Genomic DNA, 21606 nt, shown 5'->3' with positions numbered 1-21606 from the left:
TTTTTCTTTGCCAAATAATAATTATCATCCATAAAATTATTAACAAAATAATTGCATTCAATAAAATTTGACTATAAATAATAGTCGTATGTTACAATTGAATAATTGAATAAGTAATACACACAATTTAAAAAATATTAATTCGAGATGTAGTTATTGAACGAGTGTAACTCGTGGTGTAACTCTTCGGGTGTAATTTGATCCCACCTCAAATATATATATATATATATATATATATATATATATATATATATATATATATATATATATATATATATATATATATATATATATATATATATATATATATATATATATATATATATATATATTTCATCTATTTAGATTGATAACATATATTTGTGAAATGACATCAATAACAAATAATTTTTCTAATATCTATTTGTGCAAACATTATTTTAATAGTATAAACTTCATTAATGACATATATTAATATAATAATATTTTAAATTATATAAATTAAAGTTAATGATAAATGACACACATTTTTGTATTTTATCCAATAAACCATCTTTTCAAGTATATTTTTAAATTCATTTTAATTAAAATATTTTTTTAAACTAAAAATATTATTATTTTCTTAAAAAATATTGTATCTTAAAATAAAAATTATTTCAAATTATATTTCTTCGTTATTAATATTCAATTACTAAAGTTAATTTTTAAAAGTTAAATAATATTTTAAATGTAAATTAACAATCTTTTAAAATGATCATAATAATATTTTTATCAAAAAATAATTTATTGGAATATTTTGATTAATAATTTATTAATAATAATAATAATGTAATAAAAAGTGAAAGGTGAAAAGTGAAAAGTGAAAAGTGAAAAGTGAGTTGGAAAGTGAAAAGTGAGAAAGTGAAAAGTGAAAAGTGAGTTGGAAAGTAAAAAGTGAGAAAATGAAAAGTGAAAAGTGAGTTGGAAAGTGAAAAGTGAGAAAGTGAAAAGTGAAAAGTGAGTTGGAAAGTAAAAAGTGAGAAAATGAAAAGTGAAAAGTGAGTTGGAAAGTGAAAAGTGAGTTGGAAAAAACCAACAAAAAGACATTTTTTGCCCTCAAATTTATAATTTAGACTAAGATAACGAAAGGGTATTTTTGTGATTTTCATAACAACAAATTTTCTTATATTATAAATAGATAATTTTTCTAATATTTATTTGTGCAAACATTATTTTAATAGTATAAACTTCATTAATGACATATATTAATATAATAATATTTTGAATTATATAAATTAAAGTTAATGATAAGTGACACACATTTTTATATTTTATCCAATAACACATCTTTTCAAATATATTTTTAAATTCATTTTAATAAAAATATTTTTTTAAACTAAAAATATTATTATTTTCTTAAAAAATATTGTATCTTAAAATAAAAATTATTTCTAATTATATTTTTTCGTTATTAATATTCAATTACTAAAGTTAATTTTTAAAAGTTAAATAATATTTTAAATGTAAATTAACAATCTTTTAAAATGATCATAATAATATTTTTATCAAAAAATAATTTATTGAAATATTTTGATTAATAATTTATTATTAATAATAATAATAATGTAATAAAAAGTGAAAGGTGAAAAGTGAAAAGTGAAAAGTGAGTTGGAAAGTGAAAAGTGAGAAAGTGAAAAGTGAAAAGTGAGTTGGAAAGTGAAAAGTGAGTTGGAAAAAACCAACAAAAAGACATTTTTTGCCCTCAAATTTATAATTTAGACTAAGATAACGAAAGAGTATTTTTGTGATTTTCATACTTAATTATGACACTGTGGAATTGAGATTATACAAAGTTACTGTGCCAGCTGTTCTAGGCAGTTAGTTTTTTTTAAATATATTTTTAAAATAATTTAAATTTTTTAATTGTTTCAGTTTTAAGAAAATAACTTTTTTTAATTTAAAAATTGATTTATATAAAACAATTTATAAAATATTTAAAAAATTTAAACTCATTTTTCATAAATTAAAATATTAGTTATGATATACTATTATAAAATTATATAAAATTATAACATAGTTGAAATCACAATTTTTATAAAATGATATGTCTTAAAAATGATTTTTATAAAAAAATTATTTAAAATAATTTTAAATTTAAGCTATTTTTTAAAATTTTAATATTAAAAAATTATAGTAAAAGAATGATATATTTAAAATAATATTTTAAAAAAATTATTTAAATTAACTTTTTTATAAAAAATTATTTATAATTTTTTTAAACAAAATTATATAACATTATAAAAATTATTTTTTACAAAAATTTTAAAAAGCAGATCCTTAATCATTTCCAGTTTTGGAATTACGAATACATGTGTAAAACTGATTTAACATTGATGTTTTTTTTTGAAGTTGTAATATGAAGAACCAACTATCTCAAATATTGTTGGTATTATTGGACTCTCTTTTTAAGTGGAGAAAGATTTACACATGGTTAATTTTTTTCTCACTTATATTGAGTGGAGTGATTCATTCTAAAGAGTGAGAAAAAGAGGAAAAAAAATCAAAGAAAAAAAGTGAACAAACTCATTCTTATTTTTCTTAAGCGAGTTTGAGAAACATAGTGATTTATTCATTAACTGTTGGATCAAGTTAATTTTTGGATATAAGGTTTATGAGCCATAGTGCTACACTTTCATCTTTCGAATCGTTAAATCAAGATTTGATCATAGAGATACCGCGTTCACACTACACCAAGTTTTTCGAGGATTTTTTGTCTTCTCATTCTCATATATTTTTGAATTTTTGAGTTGTCAAGACAAAATTAGGATACTACATGAAGCAAACAATTACATCCAGATACAGCAAGTGAGTTTGGCCTTGAGAGTTTCAATCTAGAGACCTCACACAAAGGTGTGCCGATGTTGGAGGGAAGAATGTCGGGAATGGGAAGCTTACGTCCAATTGGAAAGGACCATACATGAATAGAGCTAGTACTGAGAACGAAGCAAACACCCTAAAAACCCTTACCGGAGAACCAATCCCTAAGATGTGGAACACAATCAAGCTCAAAAGGTACTTTAACTGAATACCATACAAGTTTCCCATGTATGAAGTTATTGTTTATTATCTGATGTAATGCTTTGAGATAAATGATACAATGGCCTTTTGTTGAACATATATATGATTGTCTCCTATGAAAAAGCGGGATCAAAGACAATTTTGACACACAAATCCATAGTTGGTACACCCCATATTAGTAGTTAGCTAATATAGAGTGTAAGCAGTGAAGTCTAGGATATGTCAACCTCAAATCGGGTATTTACTTGGGGTAGGGAAAAGGAACCGACCTTTGGCCGAACATGGTCCCCATAAATATCAAAACACACTCATATCCCCCAATGCAATGTCAATGAATGTTGAAATAAAATCATGAAAGATAAAACAATGAAACAAAATCGTGGGCGAAAAAATCATGAAAGGAAAAATGATGAAATAAATCTTTGAACGACTAAATGATGAAACAAAATGATACAAGACAAAATAAAATCAATGCAAAACACTTAACTGAAGAGAAGGATAAATCATTGCAAAACCATAACTTGTTCTATATAAATTTGTTACAAGTGCCATAAACTGTAGTAAACTATAAAGTCTCATCATAAAAGCTACAAAGCTTCCTCCTCCTGGACAACAACTATCATCACGTCCACGACTACCTTAACCTTCTACCAAGTTATCCTTTCTGGCCTTCACTTTTTGCTTCTCTTCTTCCACCTTCTTCTTCTCCTTCTCCACCTTTTGCTTCTCCTCTTCCAAGGAACCATTAACTTTAGATACCCGAGAGATCAATGTTGACTTAGTCGCTTTGATGTTGCTTAATGAATTCCTCATGTCTCTGAGAGTCTTCTCTTTCTTATTAAGGGATGCCTCCAGAGCAGTAATTTGTAAATCAAGGTCAGAGGAGCACCGTGAGTATCCACGTTCTTTTAGAAATCGTCAAAAAAAATTGGAAGTTGGTTCCGCTCGTAGGCAACAAGGTTGTGACGACCCTTTCAATGCTCCTTCTACTTCTAAGTATTTCCAAGAGCTATAATCTCACTCGGACATGTGCCATCATAGACAACGTGGTAACACCCCATTGCATATGATAAGTCATACCTGTCACCATCTCTAACTTAGTCGTGTCGGTGAGGTTCTAGACATAGGTATAGACCCCATCGGCGATGCAAGATCCTACCTCCTAGGAAGTGCGAGGCCTCGGGGACAAGAAGACTTGTGGAAACTTGAAAGGAGGAATAGATGCTCCTTTGCCTACTAGGACAACTCATCTGTATGCAAGTCCCGGTGATTTTGGATTTTTTAGGCAATGGGCTCTCCTTGAGATTTGTCCTTATCCAAATCCATTTTCTCCTTCTCCCGGACATTAGGGAGAGGTCAATTTTTCATGTTCTTACTCCGCCTATCAAAAAGGGAATGTCATTGTTCAGTCGCATTTATTGGCCCCCAAACAAAGCCTCATTTTCTACCAAGGTTGTGTCAATAGTCGCACATGTTTGGAGCGAAGTTGGAGTTAGAACATGGGGTATGATCACCTTAGCCTTAACTAAAGTCTTTCTCATTTTGAAAAGATTCTTAATGGACACCATGCTATCTGCAAAATAGGACAAAGATAGTCAACATAATATTACGGGACTAATAAAGGAAAACATAAAGATAAATCATCTCCTTACCAAACATAGTTTTCTCTCTAGAGTGGTGATAACACCCACAACTGTCTATGTATTAATGAAGTGCTTCTTCTGCTAGATAGGTGGTTCCTATGAAGAGACAACCCCATCTTCATAAATCAAGTTCTCCATAAAGGCTACCAGGCCTTCCTTCAATGTTTCCTTCTCTGAGGTAACAAAATCGGGTGAGTAAGCGCAGAACCTCAATTCTCAATTGAAGTCTTTCCGGAACCCAACATTTAAATATTAATTCCTTGCACTTCATTGGGTCAAATCCTGAGGTGACGATTAAGGGAGCCTTCCCTTTTGGAACCTCGTAGAAGAGAGAATGAGCCTTTGGGATTGCACAATTGTTCAATTTCACTAGAAGTGTTATTGAATAAATTTCAATATGAGTAAGATTCTAATATCAAAGTCTTCATGCTTAATCCATACTAAGACAAAAATGAACTACCAATTTTAACAAAACCTACTACTTGTGAAACAAATTTCTACCAACAACAAGATAAATTTTATCAACATGCAATTCTAGAAAGCAATAGAAAGAACCTAATCATGCAATCAACTTCAAAATTAAAAGTGAGTGAGAGAGAGAGATAAGACAGTACACCTGGATTTATAGTCGTTTGACATGCTATGTAACATCTGAAACCCTGAAACTTATATCTAAAGGATTACTCGACAATTTAAGATGCTGTCATACCCTAATTTTTACCCCAAAGATCCCATCTCATTTGCATCTATACATTGCATCAAGATCACAAGCTTGGTACCCTCTTATCTCAGACTCTCTTGTGGGTCTCATCACTTGGGCATTACCAAGCACCCTTTTGTATCTTTTGTTTGTTTTGATTTATTGTTTTTGTTTACTAACATCTAATAAAAATATCAAAAATATGCCTTGTTTTTTTCATTTTTATTGCAAGCTAGTTTTTTGATCAGAGACATCCATCATGGTTCCTTAGTTAGGATTTGAAGGTTCTCAAAGTCAAAGCATGATCATCAGTGATTCTAAAAGGCTTATGCATCAAATATTGACCTATAATATTATGTTATATCATTCTCAAGCATCATTCATCATCAATTGATCAAATATTGCTCATGTGTTGGTTACTTCTTTGTCAAGAAAAGTCAAAGATTCATGTGTTTATTTCCATACCCTCATCATCAAGTAACCTCAAGTGAGGCCAAGTTCAATCTTAATTCATTCAAGTAGACATTATTTTGAGTTCATATATGCATCATAGTGCCATGAATTACAAGAAAATGTCAAAAGATTCAAGTTTGATCAAAGTGGTTTGACCTATAAAAGTAAACTTTTCAAGTTTATAGTCAAAAGAGTGTAATTCCTTCATTTTTCAACATCTTTGAATACTTCTTTGGGAAAATGACTCTTTTTGTCATTCTATAGAACTTTTCTTTGCATGACAAGAGCTAATTATGGTTGAAGGACTATCAAAAGTTTTAAGACATTATAGGTCATTTTGTGGATTTAAGTATTTTTGTCCAACTTCTCTTAATCATAACTTGCTTAATTTTTATCATTTGAGTCTCGTTATTTTTGCATAATACTCTTCATGATACCCTCTACAAGTTCTGTTCAAGGATCAAGAGCTAAAAATGCTTGGAAGGTCATGGAATTCATTGAAACATTACAGGTCATCTTAAGGCATTTGTACATGGAATTTTTTCTAAGTGTCAAGCCAGATTTTTCTACCAACTTCAACAGGCCATAACTTTTTGCTCAAACATCCAAATCAACACTTTCTAAGCACATTTTGATCTTTGTTATGATGTCTACCAATTGCAAAAAGAATGGGATCCAAAAGCCTCTTATGCATTATGCCCCATTAATTTGAAAATGGTTACTTGAAACTGAAGTTTTCACTTGGATTAGATTTTTGAATCTTTCTTATTCCAATTAAAGTGAAAATTAAGGATCATTTTCACTCCTCATCAAGTCTATCAAGTTTCCAGAAGTTATTTAGCACCCAAAACGCAAGTTTGGAGTGAGTTTTAAGAAAATGCATGTCACACTTTGTGCACCATGAGGGTGTGCACGAGCTCATTCATTTTTGATCATTTCTCACCTTCTCAACATTGCATCACCTTCTCCTATAAATAGAGATCTCATTCACATAATTTTTCAAACTCTATCTCAAAGCTTATTTTCTCCAACTTCGGTTTCATACTTTCAAAGCTCCCGGTTCTAATTTATTGAGTCCTTAAGCTTCCTTGATCTTCAATGAGGCTAATCCAACAAGAATCAAGTTGAATCATGCACTGAAGTTCTCTCACCAAGTCCGTTTTCAGAAGCAAATCACCACACTTCGTTCAGGTAGATGCAAACACCAATTTGCTTCAAATAAAATGCTATGATGTAGTCATTGGCTTGATGAAGCTCATGCTTCTTTTAGATGACTTTTCATGTTGATTTGAGCTTTTAATTTTCAAAATTTTTTTGTTTATCTTCTAGTTTTCTTCAAATTGCACTTTGCTCAGTTAATATAAATTGCAATGATTGACATGGTTTGAATGACAATGAGAAGACGAGTACAATTAGGGGTGGCAAAACGGGCCGCCCGCCCCGCCTTAAGCCCGCCAAAAAATGAGCGGGGCAGGCATGTCCGCAAAGTGAAATGGGCATAAAAATCATGTCCGCCCCGCCAAAATGGCGGGTTAGCGGGCGACGGGCTTGCCCGCCTATTTTTATTTCTATTTTTTTTTCATTTTTTTAATAGATTAATAGTTTTTTTTACCTTTTAATTAAATTTTTCACTTATTTTTTAAAACAATTTTTTATAAAAGCAACTTTTTAACAAATTTTAGTTAAAAAAATATCACATATATTTACAAATAAATATATAAAATAAACCATCAAGAATTAGAATTACTAAAATTAACTAAAAAAGAGGGAATTTTGAAGGAGATGCGGGCTTTGGCGTTGGCGCGCCGGGCTATGGCAGGCGGCGGGTTTTGGCGGGGCGGGCCTAAAATCCCAACCCAACCCGCCATTTTTGGCGGGTGCGCGGGCCGGCCCGACGGGCCACGACCCGTTTTGCCACCCCTAAGTACAATGGTATCAGTCTGAGCTTCCACAGTTACCATTTGAGAATCATGATTTTCTGCAGATTTTTTGTGCTAGAAAGATGATGATGTGTCATCATCACCTAATGATGCAACACCATTTGTTTTAATTTTACTGGCTGCTTTTAAATCTGATCAGGTGTTTTATTCTCACTAAATTCCATGGTGTTTAGCGTGCGGGAACCCTCTGATCAGATTACTGTAATAGTCAACTCTTGATCCAGCACTCCACATTATTTCCAGTTTATTTAATTTCTTTTTAATTTGTTTTTATTTGTTTTATCTCCAAAAATCAATATCTCTCATTTTTATTCCAAAAAAATACCAAAAAATTCACAAAAATATGTTGAATTATTTTGCTTTTGATGAATATTTTTTCACATTTGTATTTTGTCATTTGGTATTTTTAATGATTTTCTTTAATTCTCTTGAGTTTTAAATAGTTTAAAATAGTTTTTCTTCATTTTAAAATTCTGAAAAAATTATTATATTATCCAATGATGGTCTCTGGCCTATGGTAATTTTTGTTTGATTTTTGCTTAATGATTTGATATACTTTGCTATTTTCATCTTTATTTTCATTTTAAAAATCTTTTCTATGCATTTAATTGCATTTTAATTATTTTTATGCTTGACATTGTTGTTTGCCTTGGATATTGATCATATCTTGATCCAATTTGGTCTCTCTTTTCATCTCCCTCTTCTTTTTTCTTTTTGATCAATTGGATGATTGATGATTCATCTGGTTCAATTAGGTCTGGACTAGTATCTGATGAACTTTCACCAATTCAAATCTACTTTTCACTTGATCAAAGGATCATGTGAAGTACTTTGGGTTGATGATAAGTTTGTCCCAAGGTATTAAGAAGGATTTGGTTGATGTAATGATCTTATCTCCTTGACTTAGTCTCGATCACATTTGTTTTGACTTGTGCTATTTGTTTTAGGAGAATGATATATATATCATTTTTCTAACAAATATGGTACATAACTTTTGTTGACCGGCTTCATAGATGTTACTTCTATATAAGTACATCTACAATTGCTTAACATAGCACTAAATTTGTCCCGAATCGAATTATTGACTCTAATATTAACAATTAACCATATTATTGTGCTAACTTTCACTTTATGCACTTTAATTATTTCTTTTAATTTATGCCATTTATCTTTAGCATTAAATTTGATACTATTTGTTTATGTTTATGTTATTTTCCTTTTGTCCACTTGGGCATTTTATTTCTTTCTTGTCTTGTCTTAAAAACATTAATAAAGGAAAAACCCTAAAAAAAAAAAAACTTAACAGGTATTTTGACTATGGCTACTATCCTTTGCTTAAGGAATTGGAACAAGGCCTAAAACCTTGACTTGGAGTCTTTCATCTGATACTAATGTATCTAAGGCTTGGAATTCTATCTGTTAGTTGTTTGGTTTGTCTGGTTGTTTTATATGTGTGCAGGTGTTATGTTGGTTTGAAACTTTGAAAGTTCATCTCACTACTACAAAACGCGTAAGCAACAACGCCATGGTCACCACGGTTCTTCACTATGCCGTGGTGATATCTCAAAAATAAGGTGCTACCATATTATTTTTATTTTTGATTAAAAATTAATTGTATATAACAACGGTTGAGCAGCCAACTGTGATAAAACAATCAAGCTTTCATGGGTTCGAACCTCAACGCAATTATATATATTATTCCTTTAATATTAAGACGCGTCTTTTTTATTTATTTATTTTATAAAAAAAAACTTAAAGGGATATAACTACGGTCGGTACGTTCCACCATTGTGATATATTTATAATAAATAAATATTTATTAATACGGTTGGTAGATAACTGTTGTGAAATAATTTACCCATATATAAGCGAATTAACTCTCACTTATTGAAAGTAGCGTCTTTTCCTTCACAGTGAAACCCTAGCATCCATTTTTTTTCTTCTTCTTCACCATTAGTCGTGAATCTTGTGCTTCATACGTTAAAGTATTCTTCTTCTTACATCTTATTCTTAGATAGTGCTGTATTATTTCGTTTGTTGCATGTTATTTTTGTTGATTAATTATTTTCCTTTTTTCAGATTCGTCTTCACTACCTTAAATAAGACCATACTTTGGCTATGATACATATTGTTTGTATAGTTACGGAAAAAAGTACAAAAAGCATGAAGCTATGATGGAAACTTCATCCAGCTTTTACTTCTTCTTCATAGCTTCACAAACAAGATGTTTTTCATACTTTGTTGACAAATAAGTTTGCGTTTTCACATGTTAATAACTTTCATGGTTATTGTAGGACTCAACAAGAACGACACATTTTAGTTAATGAAGAAACAACAGCGACAACAAACTTCATCTATTTTGAGATACAATGAGAAGAAATATAAGAAGTATGAAGCTGTTGTGTAAACTTCTTCCTCCTTATATTTCTTTTTCATTGCTTCACAAACTAGATGAACTTCAGAATTGATTCTTGTTCCACGATTAGTTTCAATAAAAGGTGCATCCTGGAAATTTATAATATCTGGTTCTGTTGTATGATGTTGTTTGAGTTTATTATATTCTATGTAGATTGTTTGTTTCACTAACCTTCACTTAAAATACATTCATTTAAATTGACATAGATAATATAATCTGAAAATTAAATTGTATTTGAAAACCAAGTACCTATGTGTTTCGAACCCAGTACCTATGTGTAAGTATCAAAATGGTTTATAAGTATAACCGTTGTGATAAGTATAACAGTTTCGAGACTGTGATAGAAACAACGAACTTACAACCACACCCTATTTAATTACAGTATGACTCGCGTGATGTTACCCCTTTTCCAACCGTTGTGAAAGAGGTCTTCTGTAGTAGTGTATGATACAATTTCATCTTATGGAAATTCATCTGAGAAAAGTTCAAGTTTTATCTGATACATGCTCGATTGGATTGTTATTTTGAACTTATGACTTTTGTTATTCATCTGCTTAAGTGCTCTGGTTCATCTGATATTAAGCTTTGAGGTTAATTCAAAGGAAGAAAATTCTTATGTTAATTTGTTTGACTTCTTCTTGGTTAGATATTTTTATTCCTTAGCTTTTACTTTATGCTTTAGGATAGTCCCTTCATCTCTTACCCATCCTCTTAAATTTCAAAATCTTCTCTCTCTCTCTCTCTCTCTCTCTCTCTCTCTCTCTTCAAAATCTACTTGTTTTTAAACTTAAACTCTTTTGCAATAAACCTTGACTTTGTCAAGTGATCGTCAAATCTTTTCTTGAATACATACTAAGACACTTAAGCATGTCAGAACTCTTTCAAAATTAAGGGAGGAAATGTTCAAGTACCTCTTGCCTAAGGGGCCCACTTGAGATAGTTCTCATAACAAAACACAAACCTCATTCAAACCTTTTGCCATTTGGCTTTTCCTTTTAAAATTTGTTTCTTAAAGATTAGACATGAGTAATAATCATAGTTGAGATGTAATTCTCCTATCCCCATGATATTGATTGATATGGTGCTGATTCTTTCCCACTCGAAAGAGCTAGTGACATACTTGTTGATCTCTATCCAAGTTGGAGCCCTTCTTTCATTGTGATGCAAAGATCCATCGGTTCTCATGCTTATGGTTGATCACTTGAGCTTTCTCCCTTAAGATGACAAAGTGTCTCTTTACTTAAAATCAATCAAAACAAATCATCGTGTTTTCTTTGTGAGTAGAACTACAAATGATTTGACTTCTCTATTTCACTCAAGGGGTATGTAGGCACAAGATGCGACGTCTTGCCGAGCATAAATAAAAACCATAAAAAATGTTCTTTTCTCATCCCATCAATCTTCTACACACAACTATTTATTTTAACACAGATTTTCAAAAAGGTTCCCATGGAGTACCATGAATGTGAGGGGTGCTAATACTTTCCCCTTGCATTACCAACCCCCATATCTTTTTCTCTTTGTTTTATTAGTTTTATTTTAAAACATATTTGGGTTTTATTCATTATTTTTCCATTCCTTTGGAAACAATAAAGATTAGTGACGACTCTTGCTTTATTTCCGAGTTAAGTTAATTAATAGCCCAATCTCAATTTTCCCTCCACGACAGGTGTCACAAACAATAATCCTTCAACATCACACAAACATTTAGAAAACATGCAGCGAAAATATTAACAACATTCAATATTTGTCATCGCATGCTCACCTCCTTTCAGGGTATCATTGCAGCAGAATCATATTAAATTCAAGAATAAAACATAACAACCTTAACTTGATCTTATAAAGACTTAACTTTCATAAAATGGTTCAAATGGAGTTGTAACGTCCAACTCATAACACTTCAAAGCAAATCAACATAAACAATATTAAACATTCAACGAAATAGAGTAAGCAACTTCAAACATAATAAAAATGCCATATTCCCGATGTTACAAAATCAGAGCACTAAACCACTAGGAAAGTGATAAACTAATAGAAATAACTTCAAAAGCTATCTTCCACTTACAACAATAACTTCCAATCCTAATTATCATCAAGATTTCCATGGTGGACATCATCAAAGCAAAGAGGGTGAGAATTCACATCAATGAGAAAAATGGCATAAGCTGCAAGGTAGAATTACAAACATCTACACATGTATCACAATATTCACACAATTTCATTCTCACACCCAAATCCATCAACATATTCAATACAATCACATATTCATCATTTAAATTATGCAATGAGACTCGCAACATCAATTAGACTCATACGCATATGATACCATATTATCAAAAGTTGGTTCACTCAGGAACTGGGTTCGCCCTGCTCGAACGCCGATTCCACCTTACTCGAATTCAGGACAAGTCACCAATCCATCCTGCTCGGATTGCAACTTACCTCTTTCATTAACAATAACAACATAACGAATGCATGTCAAAACACGTCAATGCCACAACCTAATGTTTAAAGTCTCCTCCCGACATTAAACAAACATGCATTGACCCAACGATAATAGTTCTCCCCGCTCGAACTATTATCCCCCAACAAAACAACGATATCACTATTATACAACCACCTCAACATAACAACATCATTAACATCACTGCTCACAACAATCAATGCAACATCATCACCGCATTTGTACATATTCATCATTCATCAATTAAATCATAAACTTGAATAAATTCAGGTTTAATCATCAAGTCACACCAAAACATCATCAAACAATAGCTAACACTAGGCCAACAACTAAAACAAATCTCAAAGAATCGAAACGACAAGCTAATTCCAGTAACTGGGCAAATTACGCCCTTCCTGGTATCATGACGGGTTACCCGTCACTATCATGGCACCCGCCATAGACCTTAAAACATCAACACATCACCTAATGACGAGTAGCTCCACAATTGAGCGTGGGCTCCATGACGGGTTACATGCCATGGCCATGGCCCCCGCCATGGACCTGTAGAATGCAAAATTTGGTTTTCTACTATAGAGTTCAATTCAGAACTCTTATTTTTCATCCCAGGCCCTCACATTGATAAGAAAATATCAGAGAATCAATATATTAATATCACTCAACCTACACCTATAAATTAATACGCATAATAATCGATTATTCACCACTTTTAACAATTTAATCATCATATTCACCACTTTTATCGTACATGAGATATTGGATTTATTTGTTTAAGTTTGTTTCCTACCTTTTTTTTTAAATGATTAAAAAACAATTTTATAATAAAAATGAAATATCTATTTCTATTAGCTTTTGAAGAAAATTATTTTGATAAAAGAATCAAAAAAATAATATTTAGCATCTATAAATAGAATAATTCAAATCAAAATTTTCATGTATAAAGAATGTAAGTAAATTAATTCAAATCACTATAGATTATTCAAATTATTTTTTCTCTTTTATTTAAAAATAAGTATGAACTAGTGTTTGACTAATATTACCTATTGATCTACCTTTTTTGTTTTTTTTTTCATAATGTTGTTTCTTTTCTTAGAGTATTCAACCACTGAGTTAAGAAACTGAGAGATGATTTAAAAAAGGGCCTGTTTAATTTACCTTTAATTTTTTTAATTTTTATTTTAAAAATTTAAAAATGATATTTATAAAAATATTTTTCAAAGTACTACAAGTTTTTTATATTATTATTTTTTTAATTAAAAAACTAATTTTGACATCCTAAAAGATAAATATGCATTATTAAAGATTAAAACATAGTTAAAATTACAATTTTTTTTAAAAATTGTATCTCAAAAATGATTTTTATGAAAAACTATTTGAAATAGTTTCAAAATTAAATACTCTTTTTAAATTTTTAATATCCAAAAAAAATCAATAAAATGATGAATCACCTAAAATAACTATTGAGACCAAATTTTCTTTAAAATTTTTACAAAAAATTTATTTACGAAACTTTTTAATTAATTATTTAAAAAAAAGAAACGAGCCTTAACTTTTTTTTTTTAATTAATTATTTCAGATATGCTCATAAATCATACACTATATATGGATACAAACATCTTTAATTAATAATTTTAGATATGTTCATAATTCATACACTATATAAACACACACATGTCTTGTAATACCAATGTATTGAAACAATATATGAGAGTGATAGCATAAGTAATTAGCTATGGAGATTGAAAGAGTTTCTAGAGAAACCATCAAACCTTCATCACCAACTCCTTGTCACCTTAGAATATATCCACTTTCTTTTATAGATAACATGTTTGTTTGTAATGTTCCACTACTCTTGTTTTACAACCCAGACAAGAGTAATGACCAAGTTTCAAAAATATTACAACTCAAAACATCATTATCTCATGTTCTTTCCAAATACTATATTTTTGCTGGCAGGTTGAAAGATAGAATTACTATTGAATGTGAAGATCAAGGTGTGCCGTTTTTGGTGACAAAGATAGCAAATAAACTATCAGATATCCTCCAACACCCAGAAGAAAAACTGTTGAACTCTTTGTTCGCTGACGGGTTGCAATGGAAAGACGCTGATTCGAGTGTTGCTTTAGTAGCCATTCAAATTAACTGTTTTGAATGTGGAGGAATGGCTATAAGCATTTGCTTGAATCACAGATGTGGTGATGCTTCCACACTTATCAATTTCATGAAGGAATGGGCTATCATCAATCAAAAATTACAAGAAGAAGAAAATGGAGAAGATTTATTAATATTACCATTTCCTTTACTTGAGGGAGGAGCTTCAATTTTCCCACAAAAAAACTTGCCTATTTTCCCACAATCTGTTCTTAATAGACAAAAGAATATGATATGTAAACGATTTGTATTTCAACCAAAAATAATTAATTTTCTCAAGGAATTGGCAAGTTCTAGTTCTGTACTTTATCCCTCACGAGTCCTAGTTGTAAAAGCTTGGATTTACAAGCATGCGGTTTCATCAATGGGATTAAATTTGAAGACATCGTCGTTTCAAATGGCCGTAGATCTTCGCAAAAGAATGATACCTCCATTGTCTGAAAAGTGTGTGGGAAATATAGTTTGGATGTCATCTATGATCGCTGATAAGGAGGAAATGGAGTTGAAAGATGTAGTATGCAAAATCAAACAAGGGTTGTCTGAATTTTGTGACATTTATCCAAAATTATTTGGAGGGAATAATTTTTCGTTGTTATCCGAGTTCATGAATAAAATTATTGATCTCAAATCTAAGAAAAAAGATGGGATTGGTTTTAGTAGTTGGTGTAATTTTGCAGTATATGAAGTAGATTTTGGATGGGGAAAACCAACATGGGTTACTACTTGTGGTTGTCCTTGGAAGAATTTCGTAATTCTGATGGATAGAAAAGATGGAAACGGGATTGATGCAATAGTGAGCTTGGAAGAGAATCATATGACTAAATTTGAGCATGAATATGTGGAGCTTCTTCGATATGCTTCTCCTAAGTTGTGACTGTTCATGGGATCATCTCATGATTGTGTTTTTTGTTGATTACATGTTTGGTTTGGTTTGGAATCATAGCTTATATGAGTTGTAATTTTTTATTTTTTTTACTATTACTACTACTGGTTGGAATCTATTCGTAGAGTTTTTGTTTACAATCTCTACAAAAGCATCCAACATATTATTTGGCACAAACTACTACTACACTTTTTAAATTCTATATTCAATACTCAGCAACATTTATATTTAACAACTAAGATGGCCAAGTTCAGAGCTTGTTCTTGAGACATCATTTGTCTTTTGGTTTTGAATCTTCTTTTTCCTTGCTTTTGGACGTCTCTGCCATGAACCTCCTTGGAGGAGCTGAGCAGACCGGAACTACTGATCTGATTCTCACAGGTGGGGCTATATTGATTACAGGAGTGGCTGTTCTTATCATGCCCGGACTTCGTGGGACCCCTGTTCTCAGCCTTGAAGCAGCAGTCATAGGTACTTCCCTTTGGTGCACTGTCGATGAAGTAGGGCTTATGGTTCTCACCGAGGAATATGAAGCTGCTGGCGGTCTAAAACATCGGTTGGAACTTGTTTGTGAACGTCCTATGGCAATCCTGGATGGGTTTTGCAGCTCAATGTTAACTGGTTTGTGTGCAAATCTCATGCTCCTATGAGAATCCCATTCAGATTTGGCACTTTGTTCTCCTCTCAGTTCATCATTTCTACTACTAATACTATTGCTTCTAGAGCCCTCGTGCTTCTGTCTCTCGATCTCGGGAGCTGATGATGAGGCTCTTGTCTCATTGCTAAAGTTGCAAGCTGTGGGATCTTCTGTTTTTTCCTCTTGTATCTCTCTAATGATTACGGTTGACCTCCCCGTGTTTAACTCGGGAACGATTTGGTTTGGAAAGTAAAACGGAGGCCTTGGAGTGGTAATAGAAAATTTCGGTCTCATGGGAACTGATGCTAACTCGTTAGCTGGAAAACAAAGATAGTGATCTGGTGGGATCACAGATGGCATTAAAGGATATAACTGTGGAGCGGGTGGAATAATAGGTCGAATGGTTAGTGCCAACAGACGATTTTGTTGCTGCATGATTTGTTCATGCTGCCAAATCTGATAAAGAACCAACTCAGGCGAGAAATTAGAGATTTCACAATGTTGGTATTGCATAGGAGACATCACTGGAGTTTGCTGGGTTGACACCAATGAGGCTGTATTGGAGTTTTGCCATCTATGTTGATGATCATATTTCGGAAAGTTCTTTGATCCAGATGAATGTAAACTTGCAAGGACGCGGGCGATAATGACGTGTTCCTGTTCTTCATTGTTTTTAGATTCGGAAGAAAATGAGGATGAAGCTGAGGAAGATGACTGATGATTCTCTGACACTTCAAATAAATTTAAAATAAATAGAATATAAAGTCAGTCCTAGAAAGAAAAGAAGAAGCACAAGCTAGATAATGTCAAATAAAAAATAATAAATGGTAAATTGAAAATAACACAATGAGATTATACTACAGTGGCAAAATGCACGCATTCAAGTTATTATTGACCGTTCGATCAAATCCGGATGGTTCAAGAAAATACATATTTCAGTTTTTGTTTTAAAATTTTAAATATCAAATTTAAATCTCTACCATCCGATCTTGATCAAAAGGATACCGGTATTCTTAATGTGTGAATGCGTGATTCACTGACTACAAGGAAAGCCGGTCCAATTATACTACTCATGACTCTAAATTGGAAATGTAAAGAAGATACTCGCATAATTACATCTGCAAAATGCTCACATTTTTTCAATGCAGACCAAGCAGCTATTGCCGCATTTTTCTGAGCCTGTTTCTTGGTTCTAGCTGGGTCGCCAGCAAAATACATTCCTGCAATCTCAACGGTACAATAGAAGTTAGGGACATGACCTGGTCCAGCACGAACGGTCCTATAAACTGGAAGGTTCAGTCCAGCTCTGTGGGCAGTTTCCTGGAGCAAATTTTTGTATACTCCTGTCTCGTCCTGTAAACATTTAAACAACAATTGTTACCTTTTAGTATATATCGAACGAGTAGTGATAAGAACACTCCTTCGAAAACTCTTCCTAACACTCATTCTCTTATTGGACAAAATTTATGCGGACCCTATGATAGTCTGTCCTAGTATTCAAAAGCATTATACATGAAATTACAATTGTTAAACAATTACGCACTTGTCAATCAGCTGATTACGACTTAGAAGAAAGAGAGGAACATAGGTGATAACTAGAAAATATTGGGAGAGATGACGATAAAAATTTCTCACCAGAACTCTAGCTGCCAATGTTCTAGAAGGACCTCTATTCGCCAGTGTGTTCAGAGCTACCTCAGCTGCTGCATGTTCGGCCTGTCTAAGAGTAGAGCAAAATGTAGGACTTTCAAAGGTCTCTCCATTGAAGTTGACAGTTACCTTAAAACGAGGAGCGTGATCTGGCCCTTCACGAATACATGAATAGGCTGGCAAGTTAAAACAGCTTCTTTGAGCCAATTCTTGCAATCGGTTCTTGAACATATCTGCAGAGTCCACACAAATGAACTTGCCAGCCTAAGATAAAAAAAATTTATTTTTTTCATAATGCAAGGGATGTTTACACTTCTGTTAAACTATTTGGATATAGAATCGACAACACAACAGATTCTATTCCAGTGAAGCAATTAATAGATAATGATAACTAACAATACAGTGAATCTATGATATCAGTTTCGGATAGTGGCGCGGACATCCATAAAAATGGAACGAAACACAAACGGGAAGCTGAACGGACAATATTTTAGTGACGCGGACACTGATATAAATACTAATGAACAAGTAATTGTTAAAAACAAAAATAAATAATCAAAATTCATGAAGTATTCATATTTAGAAATAAAACCATAAATCTTAAACAAAGCATACTTCCAAATGCCAACAAAATTCAATAAAATAACTTTGCTATCCTTAAAAATTTAAGGGGTATTGTTTAATGCGGCCGGAGCAGCCACGTCAAAAAGGCATCGTTCCAAATCCAATCTCATTATTATGGTCGTTCCAGCTGAGCCAGCCATCTGTGACGGAACAGCACGGCTTGACGCGTTTTTTTTTGTTTTGATGTTTCGTGCAGAGATAACGACCGGAACTGCTGAGTTTAATAGCATAGATGTGAACATATATGGTAAGGAATTTATCACATTCTGTTATATTATATAACCCTCTACATTTATTTCTTTCTATTATTGAATAGCAAAAAACTCAGATCAACCTAACATTATACACTACGATATCGTCATAAGAAGGGGACAAAAACAAAGAACCCCTTCAACTACATGATCTATAGAATCAGGCTAGCTTAAAATATGCAGGCAAGACATATCTAAAACATCTCAAACTATCCAGAGTTGTTCACTATGATACCAAAATAAAGCATACAACATCATACTCCAAATTTGAATTGTGCGTATGAGAGAGCATACTTGCAGGTAGGCAAATTAAAGATTTATTCAATAAACTGACAAAAAAAAAAAGAGCAACCTGTTGTCCCAACAGCACTAGTAGTCGGCGAGAAATACTAACACAGACACACAGAAAATGAGTATGTAGTTGGTGAATCTATGAAATACTAACACATACACGAAAAATGAGTATGTAGTTGACACATAGACACTGATTACAATTCAAGAAAAACTGATTGAATGTAGCGTGTGTTTGGCTCTGCATCGAAGAAAATTGATTATGTAAAATTGATTCTGGCTAAAAGTGAGTTGAAGGCAATGTGATTGTGTGTGTTTGGTTATGCAGTAAACAAAATTGATTTTGAGTGAATTGATTATGTTTGGATAATTCATGCAAAATATAGTTTAACATTAAATTTAAGTGTAAAAATCACGTTTTGACTCTAAAGGTACAAATTCTAACTTTAATTATAATCAATACTATTAGAGAGGAACTAACCCTATCAAAATCAATTCTAAAAGAAAGAAATTAGCAAAAAATTCCACTGAGGCGATATTCACAAGGATCAGATCCCATATACGAGAAAATGAGAGATTGCAAATTTCGCATTGATAGAAAAAAGTAAAAGAAAGTTTGATAGATAAGTAAGAATGAAACCTGTTGAAGTGAGAGTGTGTAAAGCGTAGCTGGAAAGGATCTAAGGGAACAAGGTTGAAGCAGAGAGTTAGGCGTCAGTGACCGAAAGTTGGGACCAAACTAAATAATAATTACAATTAATTTTTTTATTATTATGAACTAAAGTCAAACTAAAAAAATAAATGTAAGAGTAAGAGAATATAGCCCAAGTGTATCTTTGTACTAATTTTAGATCTAGCATGTAAGTCCATGCGGTAGCCCGATAGCCTCATACCTATTTGCTTCTATTTGTTTGTGGTACCTTTCCTGAAGTTAAGACATTTGAAGGTGAGTTATTCTGTTAAATTCAAACTTCTCTAGCACATCCTCCTCAATGACTTATAAATCCACTACAACCTGTAGCAATGTTGTCGTTTGGTTAATGTTGGAATATTTGGAATGATAATTTAGAGGAGGAGTTTGAATGATTTATTGACATTAAATGAGCAATAAATGAGCACAAGTAATAGCTAATATGGAGATGAATTTGAAAAGATTTATTTATAAGTCTCACATTGGAGGGAACACAAATATTAGTAATGTATATACTCCCTCCGTTTTTTATTATAAGTCGTTTTGGGAAAAAAATTGTATTTAAATATAAGTCGCTTTACAATTCCAATGAATAATTAATGCTACTTTTCCTATTATATCCTTAAATATTTATTATTCTCTCTCCTTTCAATTATATAAATTTATCTTCCATATGTCATTAATGAAGGATAATTTTGTAAAAACCTTCATAATTTCTCATTTTCATACAACAATTATTATTTTTCTTAAACTGTGTGAAAAGTCTAAAACGACTTATAATAAAAAACGGAGGGAGTATATTCCAACTTGGACAATTGTTGTTGGGCCCAAGGCTACCTACAATTTTGTAAAGGAGTGAGGACACACTAATGTGCCAAGAAGACACACGCGCGCCGCCGTCGTCTGTCCAGCTCGGTTCGGTTTGCATGAATTAATTTTTTGGAACCCGAATTAATGAAAATTAATTATCATTGAATAATTAATTAATTCGGTGAAAATTAAATACTATTAAATAGGAATTGGTGACGTGTCCTAAGATCAAGTCTTAACCTAGATTTTGACTAGGTTTACTTGTCCTCCAAACTTGCTGACCAAGTGAATAACGGCTACCTTGATTGGGCCGGTTCCATTCTCCCACTATATTTTCGCCCACGATTTGGTCCACTCGGTTGGATCCTTTTCTGCCTATAAATACATTTCCTTCATTCATTTGTTTGGCACTCCAGAATTCATATTTGAATTCTCTCCTCTCTCCCTTGCTCTGCTTCATCTTACAAAATATTCTTTTTTGTTTTCGACTGGATTTATTCCAGATACTACGACTGGTTTTTAACCATCTGTATCACTTAGAACGATTCATCACACGGGCAAGTGTGAATCGTATTTCTTGAAACGAGCTGTTTTATCCTGGAGGCGTCGTGGGTATTTAAGAGCTGCTTTGCATAAATCTAGCAGTACCGCAAAACGTCTTAAAAAAAGCGTACTGATCCGCGACTCAGCCGATAATTTCCTCTATGGCATTTTTTTCTAAAACCGAGAAACAACACTTAATAATAGGAGTAGTAAAGAATCTATTGTCAATGGGGAGATGGAACAGTGAGAAGACATCATCCAAACTGATAGTCATCTCTTTAAATGGAAGATGACATGAAGATGTCTCCTTGTGCCATCGCTCGACAAAAGCAAACAGAAGTGAAGCGTCAAGCATGGTCAGTGAGCAGTAGGTGAACTCCAGGAGACCAAAATCAACAATGATACACATGACTTGCTCAGACA

The 21606-nt window shown here is 32.3% G+C and overlaps 2 protein-coding genes across 4 annotated transcripts; one reads left to right on the top strand and one right to left on the bottom strand.

Annotated features, from left to right (window-relative positions):
* Nucleotides 1-14384: 14384 nt before the first annotated feature.
* Nucleotides 14385-15677, top strand: LOC131626122 (stemmadenine O-acetyltransferase-like). The gene has a single exon (XM_058896944.1). It carries the CDS (start codon nucleotides 14385-14387, stop codon nucleotides 15675-15677), a length of 1293 nt encoding a protein of 430 aa, XP_058752927.1.
* Nucleotides 15678-15726: 49 nt separating this feature from the next.
* LOC131626121 (double-stranded RNA-binding protein 2-like) lies at nucleotides 15727-19937 on the bottom strand. 3 transcript variants are annotated; one of them, XM_058896942.1, is made up of 4 exons: nucleotides 19780-19872; nucleotides 17959-18237; nucleotides 17457-17676; nucleotides 15727-17054 (listed from the first exon to the last, which is right to left on the bottom strand). In XM_058896942.1, the coding sequence occupies exons 2-4, from the start codon at nucleotides 18202-18204 to the stop codon at nucleotides 15958-15960; spliced, it is 1563 nt and encodes a 520-aa protein (XP_058752925.1). In that variant the 5' UTR covers nucleotides 18205-18237; nucleotides 19780-19872; the 3' UTR covers nucleotides 15727-15957. The 3 variants fall into 3 exon arrangements, with proteins under 3 accessions (XP_058752925.1, XP_058752926.1, XP_058752924.1); XM_058896943.1 differs by lacking the exon at nucleotides 19780-19872 and adding an exon at nucleotides 19621-19753 and having other exon boundaries at nucleotides 17959-18206; XM_058896941.1 differs by having other exon boundaries at nucleotides 15730-17054; nucleotides 17959-18206; nucleotides 19780-19937.
* Between the last annotated feature and the right edge of the window lie 1669 nt (nucleotides 19938-21606).

Source organism: Vicia villosa, unplaced genomic scaffold (assembly GCF_029867415.1).
Source record: "Vicia villosa cultivar HV-30 ecotype Madison, WI unplaced genomic scaffold, Vvil1.0 ctg.000262F_1_1_1, whole genome shotgun sequence".
Taxonomy (NCBI): Eukaryota; Viridiplantae; Streptophyta; class Magnoliopsida; order Fabales; family Fabaceae; genus Vicia; species Vicia villosa.
This window is presented reverse-complemented; position numbering and strand designations above follow the sequence as displayed.